This window comes from Lissotriton vulgaris, chromosome 7 (assembly GCF_964263255.1).
Source record: "Lissotriton vulgaris chromosome 7, aLisVul1.2, whole genome shotgun sequence".
NCBI classification, from domain to species: Eukaryota; Metazoa; Chordata; class Amphibia; order Caudata; family Salamandridae; genus Lissotriton; species Lissotriton vulgaris.
The window spans coordinates 313,231,012-313,246,229 of NC_141695.1; the positions used below are offsets into that span (position 1 = coordinate 313,231,012).

Sequence of the window (15,218 nt, forward strand, 5' to 3'; positions counted from 1 at the left end):
GTATAAACCGGTTGTGTTTTATCAGCTATTACTCTTGTGCAGTGGCCTCTATCCTTGATAGGACTTTCTATGATTACTATAGTTCTAAAATGATTCCCCTCGGTTGCACTTTTCATTCAGTTTCTTAAACATTTTTTTGTCTGTTTTATTGTGAGTTTTTATATGGTAATTTTAAAGGATGCTAATTGTAGATTCTATTAGTCATTGTTTGTAAACACTACTGCTCCTTTCAAATTTATTATGGTTGTTGAAACTTTTAGACCAAACTTTAGGTGATCATTAATTGTTCTTTGTGTCTTCTGGTTTTCTTCTCTTTTCTTTGCTGTGATATATTGCAGTGAACGAAGCAGTGACCTAATCTTGTATGGTTTCTTCAGAGCTCTTAAACTGGCTCCACCTAGAAGTTTGAAGCAATGTTTTTACATGGAGACTTTGAAACCCTTTTTAGGTCTCGTGCCTAGCGTTTCACTGCGTAGCAGTGCTTCGCGCAGCGCGAGGCATTTTGTAATTGAAAAGGGGGTTTTCAGAGTCACTTTTGACTGTAAAATGCTCGTGCGTGTGCTTTTTTGTTTACTGTTACCTCATTGGCCTTGGCGTTTTTCGACAATGAAAGACTTCACACTATTGGCTTTTTGCGCGAGCATTGCTCCTCCCATGGCCTATTGGTGTCTATTACGTGCATGAAGCTCGTAACCGACACCAATAGGCCGTGGGAGGAGCAACAGAGCTACGGGCATGCTAATAGAAATGACACGCCTTGCTGTAGCGCGCACGCGTGTGTGTTTAGCAATTACTGGCTTTTTTGGTGAACGGCGTGCTATAACGAACAGTAAAGGAATGCCATCTCCCCCTCGAAATTCGGCTGCACTTGCATGCGTTTAGCGTGTGTTTACCAATTACGAGCTTTTTTTTGTGAACTGCGTTTTGTAATCAATATTAAATGAATGCCATCTCCTTCTCAAAATTAGGCTGTAGTTGGCTGTCTGCACAGAGAAGTACAAAGGTAGGAGAAGTGATATACATGCAGGAGGAATGCGCGCGTTTACCAATTACTTTATTTATTTAAGCATTTTTATATAGCGCGGACTTTACCCGAAGGCGTCGGAGCGCTTCACAATAGGAACAGAACTGATACATGAGGAGAACATAAAACGTATGAAGGGCGTTCTTTAAGGAACAGTAATAGAAATTGCACGCCTTGCTGTAGCGCGTGCGTGTCTTTAGCAATTACGGGCTTTTTTTTGGTGAACGGGGTGCTTTAAGGAACAGTAAAGGAATGCCATCTCCCCCTCGAAAATCGGCTGTACTTGCGTGCGTTTATCAATTATGAGCTTTTTTTTTTGTGAACTGCGTTTTTTAATGAATATTAAATGAATGCCATCTCCTTCTCAAAATTAGGCTGTAGTTGGCTGTCTGCACAGAGAAGTACAATGGTAGGAAGAGTGATATACATGCAGGAGGAATGCGTGCGTTTACCAATTACTTTATTTATTTATGCATTTTTATAAAGCGCGGACTTTACCCGAAGGTGTCAGAGCGCTTCACAATAGGAACAGAAGTAATACATGAGGAGATCATAACACGTGAACAGATTACAAAAGCAGACGTTAAGTTACATAAGGTAAAAGTGACAATTGTGAGCAAACAAAATACATGAGATAGCAAAAAGTGCACAGGAAGAAAAAGTGACAAGTGTGCAGGTACAATTAGAGGAATAATACTGCAATATATGCTAGATACTCGGGCACAAGAACAAACGTTACGTAGGCAATGGTGGCACTTGTGCAAGTTTTCTTATTTTTTCAGTCCTTCTCCCAGGCACTTTGTCTATGATTGTTAGAATTAGCCTCCCTCCCCCGAAAACCATTCCCTCCTCTCCTTAGGCTTTTCTTATGTATGCGCGCGTTTACCAATTACGTACTTGCAGCCGTACAGGAGTACTTAAGTGATATTTAAAACACCATTTACTTGTAAATTAGGCTTTTGTGTGTTTAGCAATTACGGGCTTTTTTGGGTTTTTTTTTTGTGAACGGCGTTTTTTAATGAATATTAAAGGAATGCCATGTCCTTCTCAAAATTAGGCTGTAGTTGGCTGTGTGCACAGAGAAGTACAAAGGTAGGAGCAGTGATATACATGCAGGAAGAATGCGCGCGTTTACCAATTACGTACTTGCAGCCGTACAGGAGTAGTGATGTATACTCGAACAAATAGCTGAACACGCAGTGATGCAGACACTGACAATAATGTATGTACAAAGACACACTCACTAACAGGAAGGTATACTGTAGCCCCCAGCGTACTCGCATATGCAATGTTGAGCTACAAACCAACAAACAAAAGCAAGTTTTATCTTTTTTATGTCATTGCTATATTACAAGATAAATCACTATATACAAAATATTCTTATGGTGAAACCAATAACCATTAAATATTAACTACTGTATGTAATGCAACACCAATATTGAGATCATAAAATAAAATGTTGTTTATATATTTTGTATAATCGGCATTAATACATACCTATTTCTACCAAAAAAATTCGACAAAACAACTAACTTTAGTAATGCGAGACCTATTGCATTGTAAATGCTTGTTTTATCTTCTGAATGGGATAGTGCTTGGCACCCCTTTTGTGTAATTGCAATCATAACTTGATTAGAAAATGGCTTCTATGCTACATGGATCAGTATTAAGGACACTAGGAACGTAAATGAAGCTTTAAAAAACAAGATGTAGGAAGAAACACAGGTTGTGAATAGAACATTTTGTAATTGTAGCACTTATAGCGCTCATTAGATCAATCAAGGCATCGGAGCACTATGCAGGAGTAATAACTGTGAACGAGAAAGCAGCTCAGAACATCAGAACTCCAACCCCTCGCCCCCAGAAAAAAATCATTTTGCAACTCTTCCCATCAATCCTTGGAACATTTTGATTCTAGAGGAATATGATGTTTGAAGTTACTTAACTGTTTGAAAGATAACCAGTGTCACTATTGGGATTTTGCAGACGGCCATGATGTTCTGGCATGCCGATCTCTGCCTGCATAGATCTGCATTTTTAAATCTGTGCATTAACTGTCCAAATGAGAAAAATGTCATGGGCTAAAATACCGACATTCAGTGGACAAAATTCCGCCAAAATGAGTCCAGTAACAGTCTGGGATTGACTGCCTTCTTTCGATTACTGTTTATATAGAGATGTTACTTCCTTTGACTGCACCTGCTACTTTTGATTGTCAGTAGTTAATAATTATGTTGAAGGCTTCATTTTACAATCTTTGTTTTAGTATTCAAATTTATTTTGACATATTTTCCTGCCTCTCTTTTAGGCTTTCCATTAGAGGCTGCAGTGATGGATGAGGAAGATGGTCTGGACCCAAAGGCGCATGAGGATGCTTCAAAGATGGGTCCTGACGCAGAAGTGACATCTACGCCAGAGGATGCAGAATTGGCAAGCACACCTGAAAATAGGCAGGCAATAAAAGAAACCAGGCCAGAAAGAAACGAGCAAAAGACAAGGCCAGGACCCGAGGGACCCGTGCACAGTCCTCCCCAGCATGCTAGACAGGAGTTTTTGCCACCAGCTCTGCGTGATGGGCAGTTGATGATCCTGGTAAGGCCATAAAGAAAAATTATCAATTGATATGCCATGGTCAGCCACAGTAACAAACCTCCAGGGAAAAACTCTGTCGCCCTTGCCATGGACCTGTCTGGTCACAAATCTAAAGTTCCGTTCACCACGTACCCAAGGTTGTACCTCAATGTGCACATCTGCTTCTGATCTAAAATCTTCAGTGACAGAATCTTGACAATACATGTCATTTTGTAGCTCCTTGTTTTTCAGTTTTTATTATTTTCTTTGAGTTAAAAAAATCTCTTGTTTATTTGTATTTAAAATAAACAATGGACACCAGAGATCCAAGACTGTTCAATAAGTCAAGTCAGACAACATGTATCAAGAAAAAGCAGATATCCATTAATACAAATGTCAGTTGTACGTTTCATACATATCGGAGGGACTGCAGTTTTCTTTTTACGTCTAACAATAAGGGTCAATTGCACCCAAGGATTAGCAATTAGACCTGTTTATGCAGCACAAGTACATTAGAGTTTGAAGAGAGTAAACAGGACACTTAGTATTCCATTTAAATTACCACGTTTTGCAGTTCACAGTATACACAAAAAATTATTCTCTCTCCAAATAGGATCTGGATTGAATAATCTGGTTATGATGGTATAGTGCTGCCTCTCTTGGCACAATTCACCTCGTAGTCACCCTAACTTTAGGCTGGACTTTAAGGTATAGAGTTTAGCAGATAGTTGCTGAAGTTGTCACTAGACCTGGAACAGCGTATGTTTCGAGTTGTTCATCATAGTGTGTTAGATTCTTTAGTTGGCCTCTAGTATTTAGACATTTGTCGTTTGGCAATTATCAACATTCTAAGCAGCGTATGTCATAGCTGGACTATGTTAAAGTAAATCATCTTGGATATTGTCTCGACCACCTCTTGCCAGTGTCTGTAAATTTTATGAAAAAAAGACCGAGCCAGGTGTAGAAATCTTGCACTCGGTGCCCTGCACAGCCTACATGTCAAGTCCTCTTCGAGGCTGTATTTACACTTGTACATAGGAATATGATAAATTCTGTGGATGAACTTAAACTGCATAATTCCACGTCTACTGTTAGGAGAAAGGGCACCAGTTTGCGCGCAGCAGAACTGCCAGTCTTCTTCGATCTTATTTGGGAGCTCAAGATTACATTCATTTATGGTGGTGGGAAATATCATGGATTTATATGGTCTCCTTACCACACCTACCAGCAAGCATTTACAATGCAATGGTTTCGGCATTCTTAAAGTTAGAGCTATTGGCATTGCTCATGGCATTATTATTATTATTATTATTATTATTTTTTTTAAAACGAAATAAATGGCATTGTCGTTTACAATGCCAATAGCAGGGCAGGAGAGCAAGCGCAACGAACGAGGGGGCAGGACAGCAAGCGCAAGCAACGAGGGGGGGCAGGACAGCAAGCACAAGCAACGAGGGGGGGCAGGACAACCAGCACAAGCAACGAGGGGGGCAGGACAGCAAGCACAAGCAACGAGGGGGGGCAGGACAGCAAGCACAAGCAACGAGGGGGGGCAGGACAGCAAGCACAAGCAACGAGGGGACAAGACAGCAAGCACAAGCAACGAAAGGGCAGGACAGCAAGCACAAGCAACAAAAGGGCAGGACAGCAAGCACGAGAGGGCAGGACAGCAAGCACAAGCAACGAGGGGGCGGGGGAACAAGCACAAGCAACGAGGGGGCAGGACAGCAAGCACAAGCAACAAGGGGGGCAACGAGGGGGCAGGACAGCAAGCACAAGCAACGAGGGGGCAGGAGAGCAAGAGCAAGCAACTAGGGGGGGAAGGACAGCAAGCGCAAGCAACAAGGGGGGCAGGAGAGCAAGCGCAACAAGCGGGGGGCAGGAGAGCAAGCACAAGCAACGGGGGAAGGACAACAAGCACAAGAAACGGGGGGAGGACAGCAAGCACGAGCAATGAGGGGGGCAGGGGAGCAAGCACAAGTAACGAGGGTGGGCAGGACAGCAAGCACAAGCAACGAGGGGGGCAACGAGGGGGCAGGGCAGCAAGCACAAGCAACGAGGGGGGGAGGACTGCAAGCACAAGCAACGAGGGGGGAGGACTGCAAGCACAAGCAACGAGGGGGGAGGACTGCAAGCACAAGCAACGAGGGGGGTGGACAGCAAGCACGAGCAACGAGGGGGGGAGGACAGCAAGCACGAGCAACGAGGGGGGAGGACAGCAAACACGAGCAACGAGGGGGGAGGACAGCAAGCACGAGCAACGAGGGGGGGGAGGACAGCAAGCACGAGCAACGAGGGGGTGGGTCAGGACAGCAAGCACAAGCAACGAGGACAGCAAGCACGAGCAACGAGGGGGGAGGACAGCAAGCACGAGCAACGAGGGGGGGTCAGGACAGCAAGCAACGAGGGGGGGGGCAGGACAGCAAGCACAAGCAACAAGGGGGGGCAGGACAGCAAGCACAAGCAACAAGGGGGCAGCAGGGGAGCAAGCACAAGCAATTAGGGGGCAGGGGAGCAAACGCAAGCAACGAGGGGGGGCAGGACAGCAAGCACAAGCAACGGGGGGGCAGGGGAGCAAGCGCGAGCAACGGGGGGCAGGGGAGCAAGCGCGAGCAACGGGGGCAGGGGAGCAAGCACAAGCAACGAGGGGGCAGGACAGCAAGCACAAGCAACGAGGAGGGAGGACAGCAAGCACAAGCAACGAGGGGGGACAGGACAGCAAGCACTCACTGGAGTACTCTGCAGCTTCTCGACTTCTTGCGGCGGTCGGGCAGAAATGGCGTCAGAAAAAGCGCCGACATTTTTGCATTCGGGGCGTGGTTTTTGCTGTTGAGTGACGGATGACGTCATGGCGAGAGAACTGCAAAAAACACGCTCCTGAATCCGAAAAAGACTGGGCTTGAACGGAGTGACGCCCCTCTCCTCCAATGGCTGGCCTCCGTTTAGGAACCCAGCCAATGGAGAAGAGGGGCGGGTTCAAGCCCCCAATTATAAAAAACATTAAATCTCGGAGCGAGACTGCGCAAGCCCAGCCTACGGTCTGAGACCTAAAAATGCTTCAAGTGTTAAAAAGGGAGGTGGTTCCCGAGGGAAAGTGGGGAAATTCATTTTGCATGTTTTCTGTAAAACGTAATAAAGAAAGATATATTGAGAGGAAATATTATTTCGTTTTCTCTGTAATCGTACAGAGGTGAATGGAATGACCCACTCTTGCACAAAGATGCAGATGGTCAATATATTGACATGTGTAGCCTGCTGGTCATTAGTTCTAAACTCAGCCACGCAACTTGGTGGGTAAGTGCACCTACTGCAGAAAAGTTGTGACTCCTGCAGGACACAGATTAAAATACCTGAAAGCTCAGTGTGTTAATGCAGCTGACGTTAGTGTTAAACATACTGGTCACCAGTTCCATCGATTGTGAGGCAGCTAGCTCACAGCAGTATACTAGCTATGAAAGCACTACAGCAGTAGAGTCCAACGAATCCGATGCGCTCCACTGCTTGGAAACTTCTACACCCTGTCCATCCTACTACTGTACCTTTCCTTAAATCTGGCACTGCTTGGTGATAGTCAGGGCGCTTAGAAGCAGGCTGCATCAGATGAGAAGTGCCATTAACAAGCACTGAATGGGCACAGATTCTATATTGCCCCATATCCCATACAAGGTGACATCAGAGGTTGTCCAAGGACAGAGAAGGCATGGTGTTATAATCACTCATCGCGCACTGCAAGCCTATAGTCTAATCTGCAGATACACCTAGCGAGAGGACAAAAATTAATGTGATAGCAATTTAGATTTCCCCTGCATTGCCCTGATTGCAGGAGGCTTGAGTCTAAGTTTCAATCAGCATTATGGCTGAAGTGGCGATGAAAGAAGGAAAGATGTGAGAATGGGGAAGAGAAAGGAAAGAAGAAAGACATTGCAAAACAGTAAGGGCTTATTATATAAGTCACGGCTGGCTTCAGACAAAAACAAATGCTGCTAGCTGTGGTAATCCTGTGTATTGTGTACATGACGGACGGCGCTTGGCAGTCTAAAGCACCAACGATGCTGCTTCCCCGCTGCTCTTTATCAACACAGCAGAAGTCTCAGCTGTAGCGGCACAAAAAGAATACTAATGACGTTGAGTGAGAGAGGGTGCTCGGGGAGAAGCCGATATGGCACTCTGTCATATTTTTTTTTAATTTTTTTTATTTTTGAAAACCTTTATTGTGCTCAAAGACAGTACAAATACGGGCCCACAACCATCCGGCCGGCCACGGTCACACATTTAGCACTGGTGCATGCAACTCGGCGCCAGGGTAATGCGGCACGGCAATGGTTACAATACAAGAACAGACTGGAAAGCGCCGTCATACCTAGACACAGGAGCAATGTAGGTTAATTTCAAAGTCTTTTTTTTGTGCAAATATTAAAGTCAGGTCATACTACTCCGTACTTAAACAACGAAAAAAGAAAAGCAAGGTCCATGTAGGCGGGACTCAAAAAAAAAAAAAAAAAAAAAGACATCAGTTTCTGGCAGAGCAATTCACAACATGCAAGTCCCGACCAGAGGATGGCCACAGAATAGTCAGACCACAGGAAGCTGCCTCAACAACCCATCTTCAATGGCGCCACCACCCATCCCCCAGCATACCTAACACGGGCCTAAGAAAGAAGGGAAAATCATAAAAGAGCAAAAAAGGAACCATAGAAAAAAAAACTCAACTAACAGTTAACCCCCCACCCTACACACATGCAGAGGCTATGGCCTACCCCCCCCTAGCAGAGTGTCTGTCGCCCCGTAAACCCGAAATGTAGTAAGAGAAGAGAAGAGAGGAAGAAGAGAAAGCGAAAGTGAAAGTAAAAGTAAAGAACAAATTCCAATGACATAGGGAGTAGGAACAGGAACCCCGTCCCTAAATGCCCCTAAGAAAAGATCCGGGAGGAGGGTCAATTAAACATGCGCGCAAGCTCCGCCGGTCCAATAAGCAATCCCCACCCCAATAATAACATCAATAGAGCTGCAGCAAACGATACAGTGGAGAGTGAATCAATGCGCAATCAACAATAGAACCAGCCAAGTTCGGGGTCCACCCTACCTCCACACACCCGCCCGGGTACTAAGCAAAGAAAGTCCCCTATCCCTGGCCAGTCCTGGGGCTCAGTCTCTCACCCCTTCCGTTCACTAGTCCAGTGTAGTGCAGGAGAACAAAGGAAGATGGCCGCTCGGGAGAGGGGGGAGGTGCACAATCGAGGGAAGAATGGCGTCCGGTCCCAGGAAAAGAATCCACCTCGGTCCCAGTCCGCTCTGGCATGGTCCAGCCGTGCAAATCACAAAGCAAAGCAATCCAAATCCAAGGCAAGCATGCCGGTGGTGAGGCAGGAGAGCAAAACACTGGTAGCCCGGGCCATGATCTCTCGCACAGCTGCACACAGTCAAGCATGGAGCAAGGGGGATACACTGTTTTGTTGATGGTATTAATAAGAGGTAACAGACCACTACCAGCTCCTGCGATGGCTACAGTATCTTCCACTGCGATCTCACGAGACAATGTTGCGGCGTCAGGCTGTAGCAACTCCCGTCCGGAGTCTTGTTGAAAACAATGCCCCTGCTCCAGGCTGGAATCCCGGGAACAGGCATCGAGTCGTGCCCCCAGCGCGATACAGCAGCCCCTCAACTCCAATTGCAATTCACCCAGGGCTGCAACAACGTCAGCAAGGGTGAATGTGGGCTTTAAAGACCCCATGTTCGCAGTCCCGTGGGGAGGAGTTGCTCCGAACCTTTTCACGCCGGGGAGCTCGCTGCTGTGATGGGGGGCTGTGTAGACTGTGACTCAGTGGCCAGCCGTCTGCTGCACCATCTTGACTCCTGTTCAGCACAGTGCGGGGAGAGGCAGGGGGAAGCAGCGGGACGCGGTCAGGCGGGTACCGATCACCCACCGGCCAGCAAGGATCCGCCCGTCTCGGTGGATCATCCGAGGGTCGACAAATGCATGGGGAGGCACGCAGAGCAGGATCGGGTCAGCCGTCGTCTGCCAGAGGGACTCGGAGCACGGAGCAAAAATATGGCGGCCAAGAAGAAAGGTCCCGCTGGCGAGTCGCCCAAGCCGTCCGGCACCATTCAGCCCAGGAAGTGTGCAGCGGTCCCCGTTGGCAGGCAGTGCGCTGGTCGTGGTTGCACAGGGAAGCGCCGTCCAGCCGTATCACCCCCGTCACAGAGCAGCTGCGGGAGGGGGCGCGAGGGCAGCAGGGCGCTGCGGAAGAAGCTGGGTCTCGGGCCAGGGCTCGTCCGTCCACAGCGTCTGAATCCGGGCGGGTGGAGGGGCCGGCGGAGCACCGGCAGCAGCAGCTCCGTCTCCCGCACCTTTTAGAACCAAAACTGGGTAGCCGGGCAAGCAGGATCGTGGTGCGGGATTCCGGGGCCGGCGGAGCCGAAGGCTGCGCGTCCGTTCAGGTCGCCATCTTGGCTCCTCCCCCCTCTGTCATATTTTTGATCCTCTCTGCAATGGTGTGTTGTTAAAAAGCACACAGCCTGCAAAAAAAAATAATTGCCCCAACTCCGAAAGCTCACACCTAACTATCGAACGTCCGGGGGTCTGAAAACTGCTGTGAGCTTGGTGCAGTGCAAATTTAAAGCAGCCCCTCTCCATGAACAACTGCACATTGTTGTAAGTATCGGAATAAGGGGAAAGGGTTAACAGACCTGCACATGCTGCCGAAGTAAACTGAGGCTGGCATAGGATGGGTGCTGGCATTAGGGGGTATCCGCAGTGCGCGGTCTAAGCATCTGCTTTCTGCAGTGTACTGAGAAACACACAGCTGATCTTGTGTGCACTGTGTGGGGGAGGGCTCCTAACGTGAAGAGGGCGGGGGAAAAGCCAAAATCATAAAGAGGCAGCGAGAGAAGAGAAATTTAAGGTGGATCTGATATAAATGCCATCCAAAACATGAAACACAGCATCCGCGAGGTAGGCACTGTGTTGATACACAAGCAAAGAGAAAGCAACAAAAAAAAGAGGAGTGCGCAGGAACGAACATATATTGGACAAGTAGGAGGGGTGGGGGGTGCTCGTGCTAAGCAGCAGCTGTTTGCTCTTTTTCAAAGCACACACTCCCGCAAGCTGTATGCCGCCACAAGCTCGAGTGTGAACTTGTAAAAAGAGCTGTACGACGGCAAACGGTCTCCTATGCAGCGCATGCGTGCTATGTAGGCGAGACCTAAAAATGACCCTTTTTAGGTGTCGTCTAAGCCATCGCGTTAGCGATGCTTTGGCGAGGTATTAAGTAGGGACTTTGAAAACTGCTCCCAATGGCTTTTCCAGGCGGATTGCCTACAGTGCATGTGTGCGGGCGCGTGCACATCGCACACCATTTGGCAGCCTGCGAGCCTCGGCATCAGACTCCAAAGGAATCCCCTCTCCCGGCCCGCCGTTTCTTGCTTTGCTCCACGGTGCTTTCGCAGCCGTGCTTGTCTCCTCTCGGGATCGTCACAGGCTGCTGACTACAGCCTTGTGGGCAGACATCTAATTCATTGGCTACAAAGCATGTTCGCAGTGACTTGTTTTATTTACATGAAATCACAGCTGCTGTGCGTCTCCCGCACCTTAATGGATTTTTTTAGGTCTCCCGTGAGCCATTGCATAAGCGATGCTCTGGAGAGCATTAAGTAAAGGGGCATTTCAAAGTGCTGCCCAAGGCTTTCCAGGCGGATCGGGTGGCGGTTATGAGCACGACCACGTGCATTGTGCACAGCTTCCTTTTACCACCAGCCACTTCATGCGCGCACACTGCGCTCCGCCTCTACTGCCACACGCATTCAGCTCACCAGGCTGCACACCCCCTCGCTTCCCATATGCTCGCTCGCAAATGTCCCTTGCACCTTTCCTTTGATCTCCGCTTTTCTTTTAACTTTCAGCGCGATATCCCACAGGCTCCTCTCCACCTCCTGCCTTTAATGGCCCTCCCCCTCCCCCGCACAGAGCGCACATTGCTTGTTACTTAAATCCATTTTCTCCATTCCACTTCACATTCTTTTGAGACACTTCTCTTCACAACCGCCTAACTTTAATACCTGTCTCCTTACTCTATTCGTTTTACAACCAGTTCACTCCCCTTGTCTCCACTACCTCTTTGCTGCTTTCCCTCTCACTTATCTTCGTTTCTCTTCTCTTTCCTCTTGTGGGTGACTACCCCCTCACTCACCCATTAACGGCTCTTTCCTCCCTCAAAGGCTCCAGTCTCTGCTTCCAGCTCTTCACTCCCCCCTCCCCCCTCACCGCTCTCGCATCCTTTTACTGCCTCCCTTCACTTCCATTATCTTTCCTGTTCAATGGTTCCATGTGCACTGGCCTCTCACTGCTGTCTCCAACTCTCAGTCCACTCCTTCCTTTGTCCATTCGTAGCGCTCACTTATTCACCCTTTACATCTGCAGCCTTGGCTCTCTCCCATCCCGCCCTTAAGTCTGCCTCCCGTTCTGCCTTTCCCGGCTCTCCCATTCCGCCTCTCCGGCCCCTGCCTTGGCTTTCTCCCCTTCCGCCCTCTCCTGGCTCACTCCCCGCAGTCCTCCTGTCTCCCCACCCCTTCTTTAACTCTTCCCGCTCCCTTCCTTCCTTGGATGTCCTCCAGAAATGTTCAGGTTACTGCCTCAGCGTCTTTCACAGCAGCCTTCCCTTCCAGGGATGGTGAAAGCAGCCATGCAACCATCCAGTTTGAACACTGCCAGGTCCCTATAATGCAGGACGTGTCCAGGTGCAGCCTTAGCCTGCCCCCTCGCATTGTCTACGCTACATTACCTCCTCACCTCTGTATGGCTGACCTGCTCTTGGATTTAGGGCTCTGTTGGTGTACGTCCTCAGTGAGCAGGGCAAAGAGGCCTCCGCCTCCCACTACGAGATTCGGGTGCTGATGTGACGGGCGCAACTTGCAGTGAGTGTTGACTTATTTTTTTAATTTTATACCTGGCCCGTTCCTCTAGTGCCCCTTTGACCTTTTCTTTTGTTTTAGGTATTCCTTCTGAAGTGCAGGGTGACGGTCAGTAACTTGGCCGAAAAGTTAATCAAAATACAGGTTGGCATTCCAAACCTAACACTTAAATTAAACGTGACCCATGCGCACGTTCACAATTAAACGCGTTTTTCTTTTCTTTTTTCTAAATGCATCTTGCAGGGAGCGTGTTAAGGTTTTGCAACATTGATCCACTGGTTGTACAGCTACAGGACCGTGCTGCTATTAATTTCATCATCTTTGTCCAGCTGGAATTTACTCAAACACTTTTATGCATATTTCTCATAGTCATATATTTCAAATACCGTGAGCTCATCTAGTAAGTCTGGTTAGCAGTGTTCGACAGAGTAGAAGTCCAGGTTGTCAAATGCAAACAGATGTACCGCGAAGTCAGTGTGTACTTTAAACACGGCACAAAAACAGCACTTAATATTGCATGCGCACTGCTCGCACTGTTAATGGGCATCAACCTACACTACTGAAACTTGTTGCTTTTGTTCTATGTTACCTGTGCAAAAACGCTTTTACCTGCATATGAATGTACTGCTTGTTTTCCAGCAAATTAAATCTATCTTCCCCTTGTGACTCTTTTCAATGGGATCCTTTTTGGTCTCAAATTATAGTTCTCCTAACCTGACAAAATTACTTCTTTGCCAAGCCTTTCTAATCTTTACAGTGACTTTGTCCATTAAAAGCATTATTTTGTCACCAAATAAGTCTCCTCATTATTGAGAACTTGTAGCATCAATTTCAGATTTTGCCCTTGTGGCAGTTTGATTATTTTCCTCCAATGTTCCTGACTTTTCACCGCTGACATGTCATTTTGAGTCAAATAATCTTTTCAAAGTACTTATCTACCAGTTGTTTAGGTGGTTGGGAAGATTTGCTTGAGTTCTGCTCTCTGGCTGCTACTCCTTTCGTGGTTGTTTCAAGACTCTGAAAGGAACAGTTGGATACTACTCCGTGTCCAGATTCTTTTGTATATATCCCAAGTGAAGGCTGGAACGCCAGCAGCCTTATTACAAGCTGCCAGGATGCTTATGGGTGGCACTTGTATTTCATTTTCTCTCATGGAATTGCATGACTTGGCATTGCATCACCTGACCTAGTACGTAGATGGCACACCTCATTAAAGCTCATCCTTGCTGCTTTCTGGAGTAAGGGCACTGAATGCCCCTTGGAACAAGATCATATGGTTCAAAAGGCCACACATATTTTAATATACATGTCTTCATTCTTTGTTTTGCCTACAGACTACTTTATCTGGTAGGTGTCGAAGACCTAAAAGCATACGAGTTGTTAATTTCATTTTCCTATTAAAGTGCTTCCATTACTCTTTTTTTTGTTTGTCCTGCCCCTGGAGCAAAGCTGTGTTTCTAAATGAATGAGTTGTATTCCTCCACTGCTTTACAATCAGAGAACTAATTTTTTCTTTCTTTCAGCACTCCATGGGTGTGCTTATGTTTTTTCTCTCGGACTCTGGTACCTACTTTGTTTTACATATTTACACCCTTCCCCCTTTTCCTTTGTGCATGCCACCCCTAGGTATAGATTATAGGCAGCGCAAATGTGCTGTTCTGCGAGGCATGCTGTTATGGAGTATGCACTTGAAGCCCCGCCCACGATCACTTTGCATGTGGTTTTTTTTTTGTCAGTCCCCCTGGGCACAAGCAGGCATCCACTTCTGTCTTTTTTGCTGCGATCAGCTGTCCTGACAGAAGTGGATGCCTGCTTGAGCCCCAGGGTAACTGACAGCAAAAACAAGCATGCATCCAGTGTCATTGTTAACACAACCACAACCACACACACAACCACAGCCACACACACTCAGCCACACACACTCAGCCACACACACTCAGCCACACACACTCAGCCACACACACTCAGCCACACACACACTCAGCCACACACACACTCAGCCACACACACACTCAGCCACACACACTCAGCCACACACACTCAGCCACACACACTCAGCCACACACACTCAGCCACACACACTCAGCCACACACACTCAGCCACACACACTCAGCCACACACACTCAGCCACACACACTCAGCCACACACACTCAGCCACACACTCAGCCACACACACAGCCGCACACACACAGCCGCACACACACAGCCGCACACACACAGCCACACACACACAGCCACACACACACAGCCACACACACAGCCACACACACACAGACAGACAGACACACACACACACACACAGCCACACACACACACACAGACACACACACACACACAGACACACACACACACACACACACACACACAGCCACACACACACACAGCCACACACACACACAGCCACACACAGCCACACACACACACAGCCACACACAGCCACACACACACACAGCCACACACACACACACACACACAGCCACACACACACACACACACAGCCACACACACACACACACACAGCCACACACACACACACACACAGCCACACACACACAGCCACACACACACACAGCCACACACACACAGCCACACACACACACAGCCACACACACAGCCACACACACAGCCACACACACACACACCCAACCACACACCCAACCACACACCCAACCACACACCCAACCACACACCCAACCACACACCCAACCACACAC

At 47.7% G+C, this 15,218-nt stretch overlaps 1 protein-coding gene across 2 annotated transcripts in view; it reads left to right on the top strand.

The window, feature by feature from the left end:
- SCAF1 (SR-related CTD associated factor 1) overlaps window positions 1-15,218 on the top strand; it is a 313,971-nt gene that overhangs the window by 39,912 nt on the left and 258,841 nt on the right. For both annotated transcript variants that reach the window (XM_086930129.1, XM_086930130.1), the window contains exon 2: window positions 3,333-3,616. In XM_086930129.1, the coding sequence (XP_086786255.1) occupies window positions 3,356-3,616 (261 nt within the window). In that variant the 5' untranslated portion in view covers window positions 3,333-3,355. The remainder of the gene's footprint in view (window positions 1-3,332; window positions 3,617-15,218) is intronic.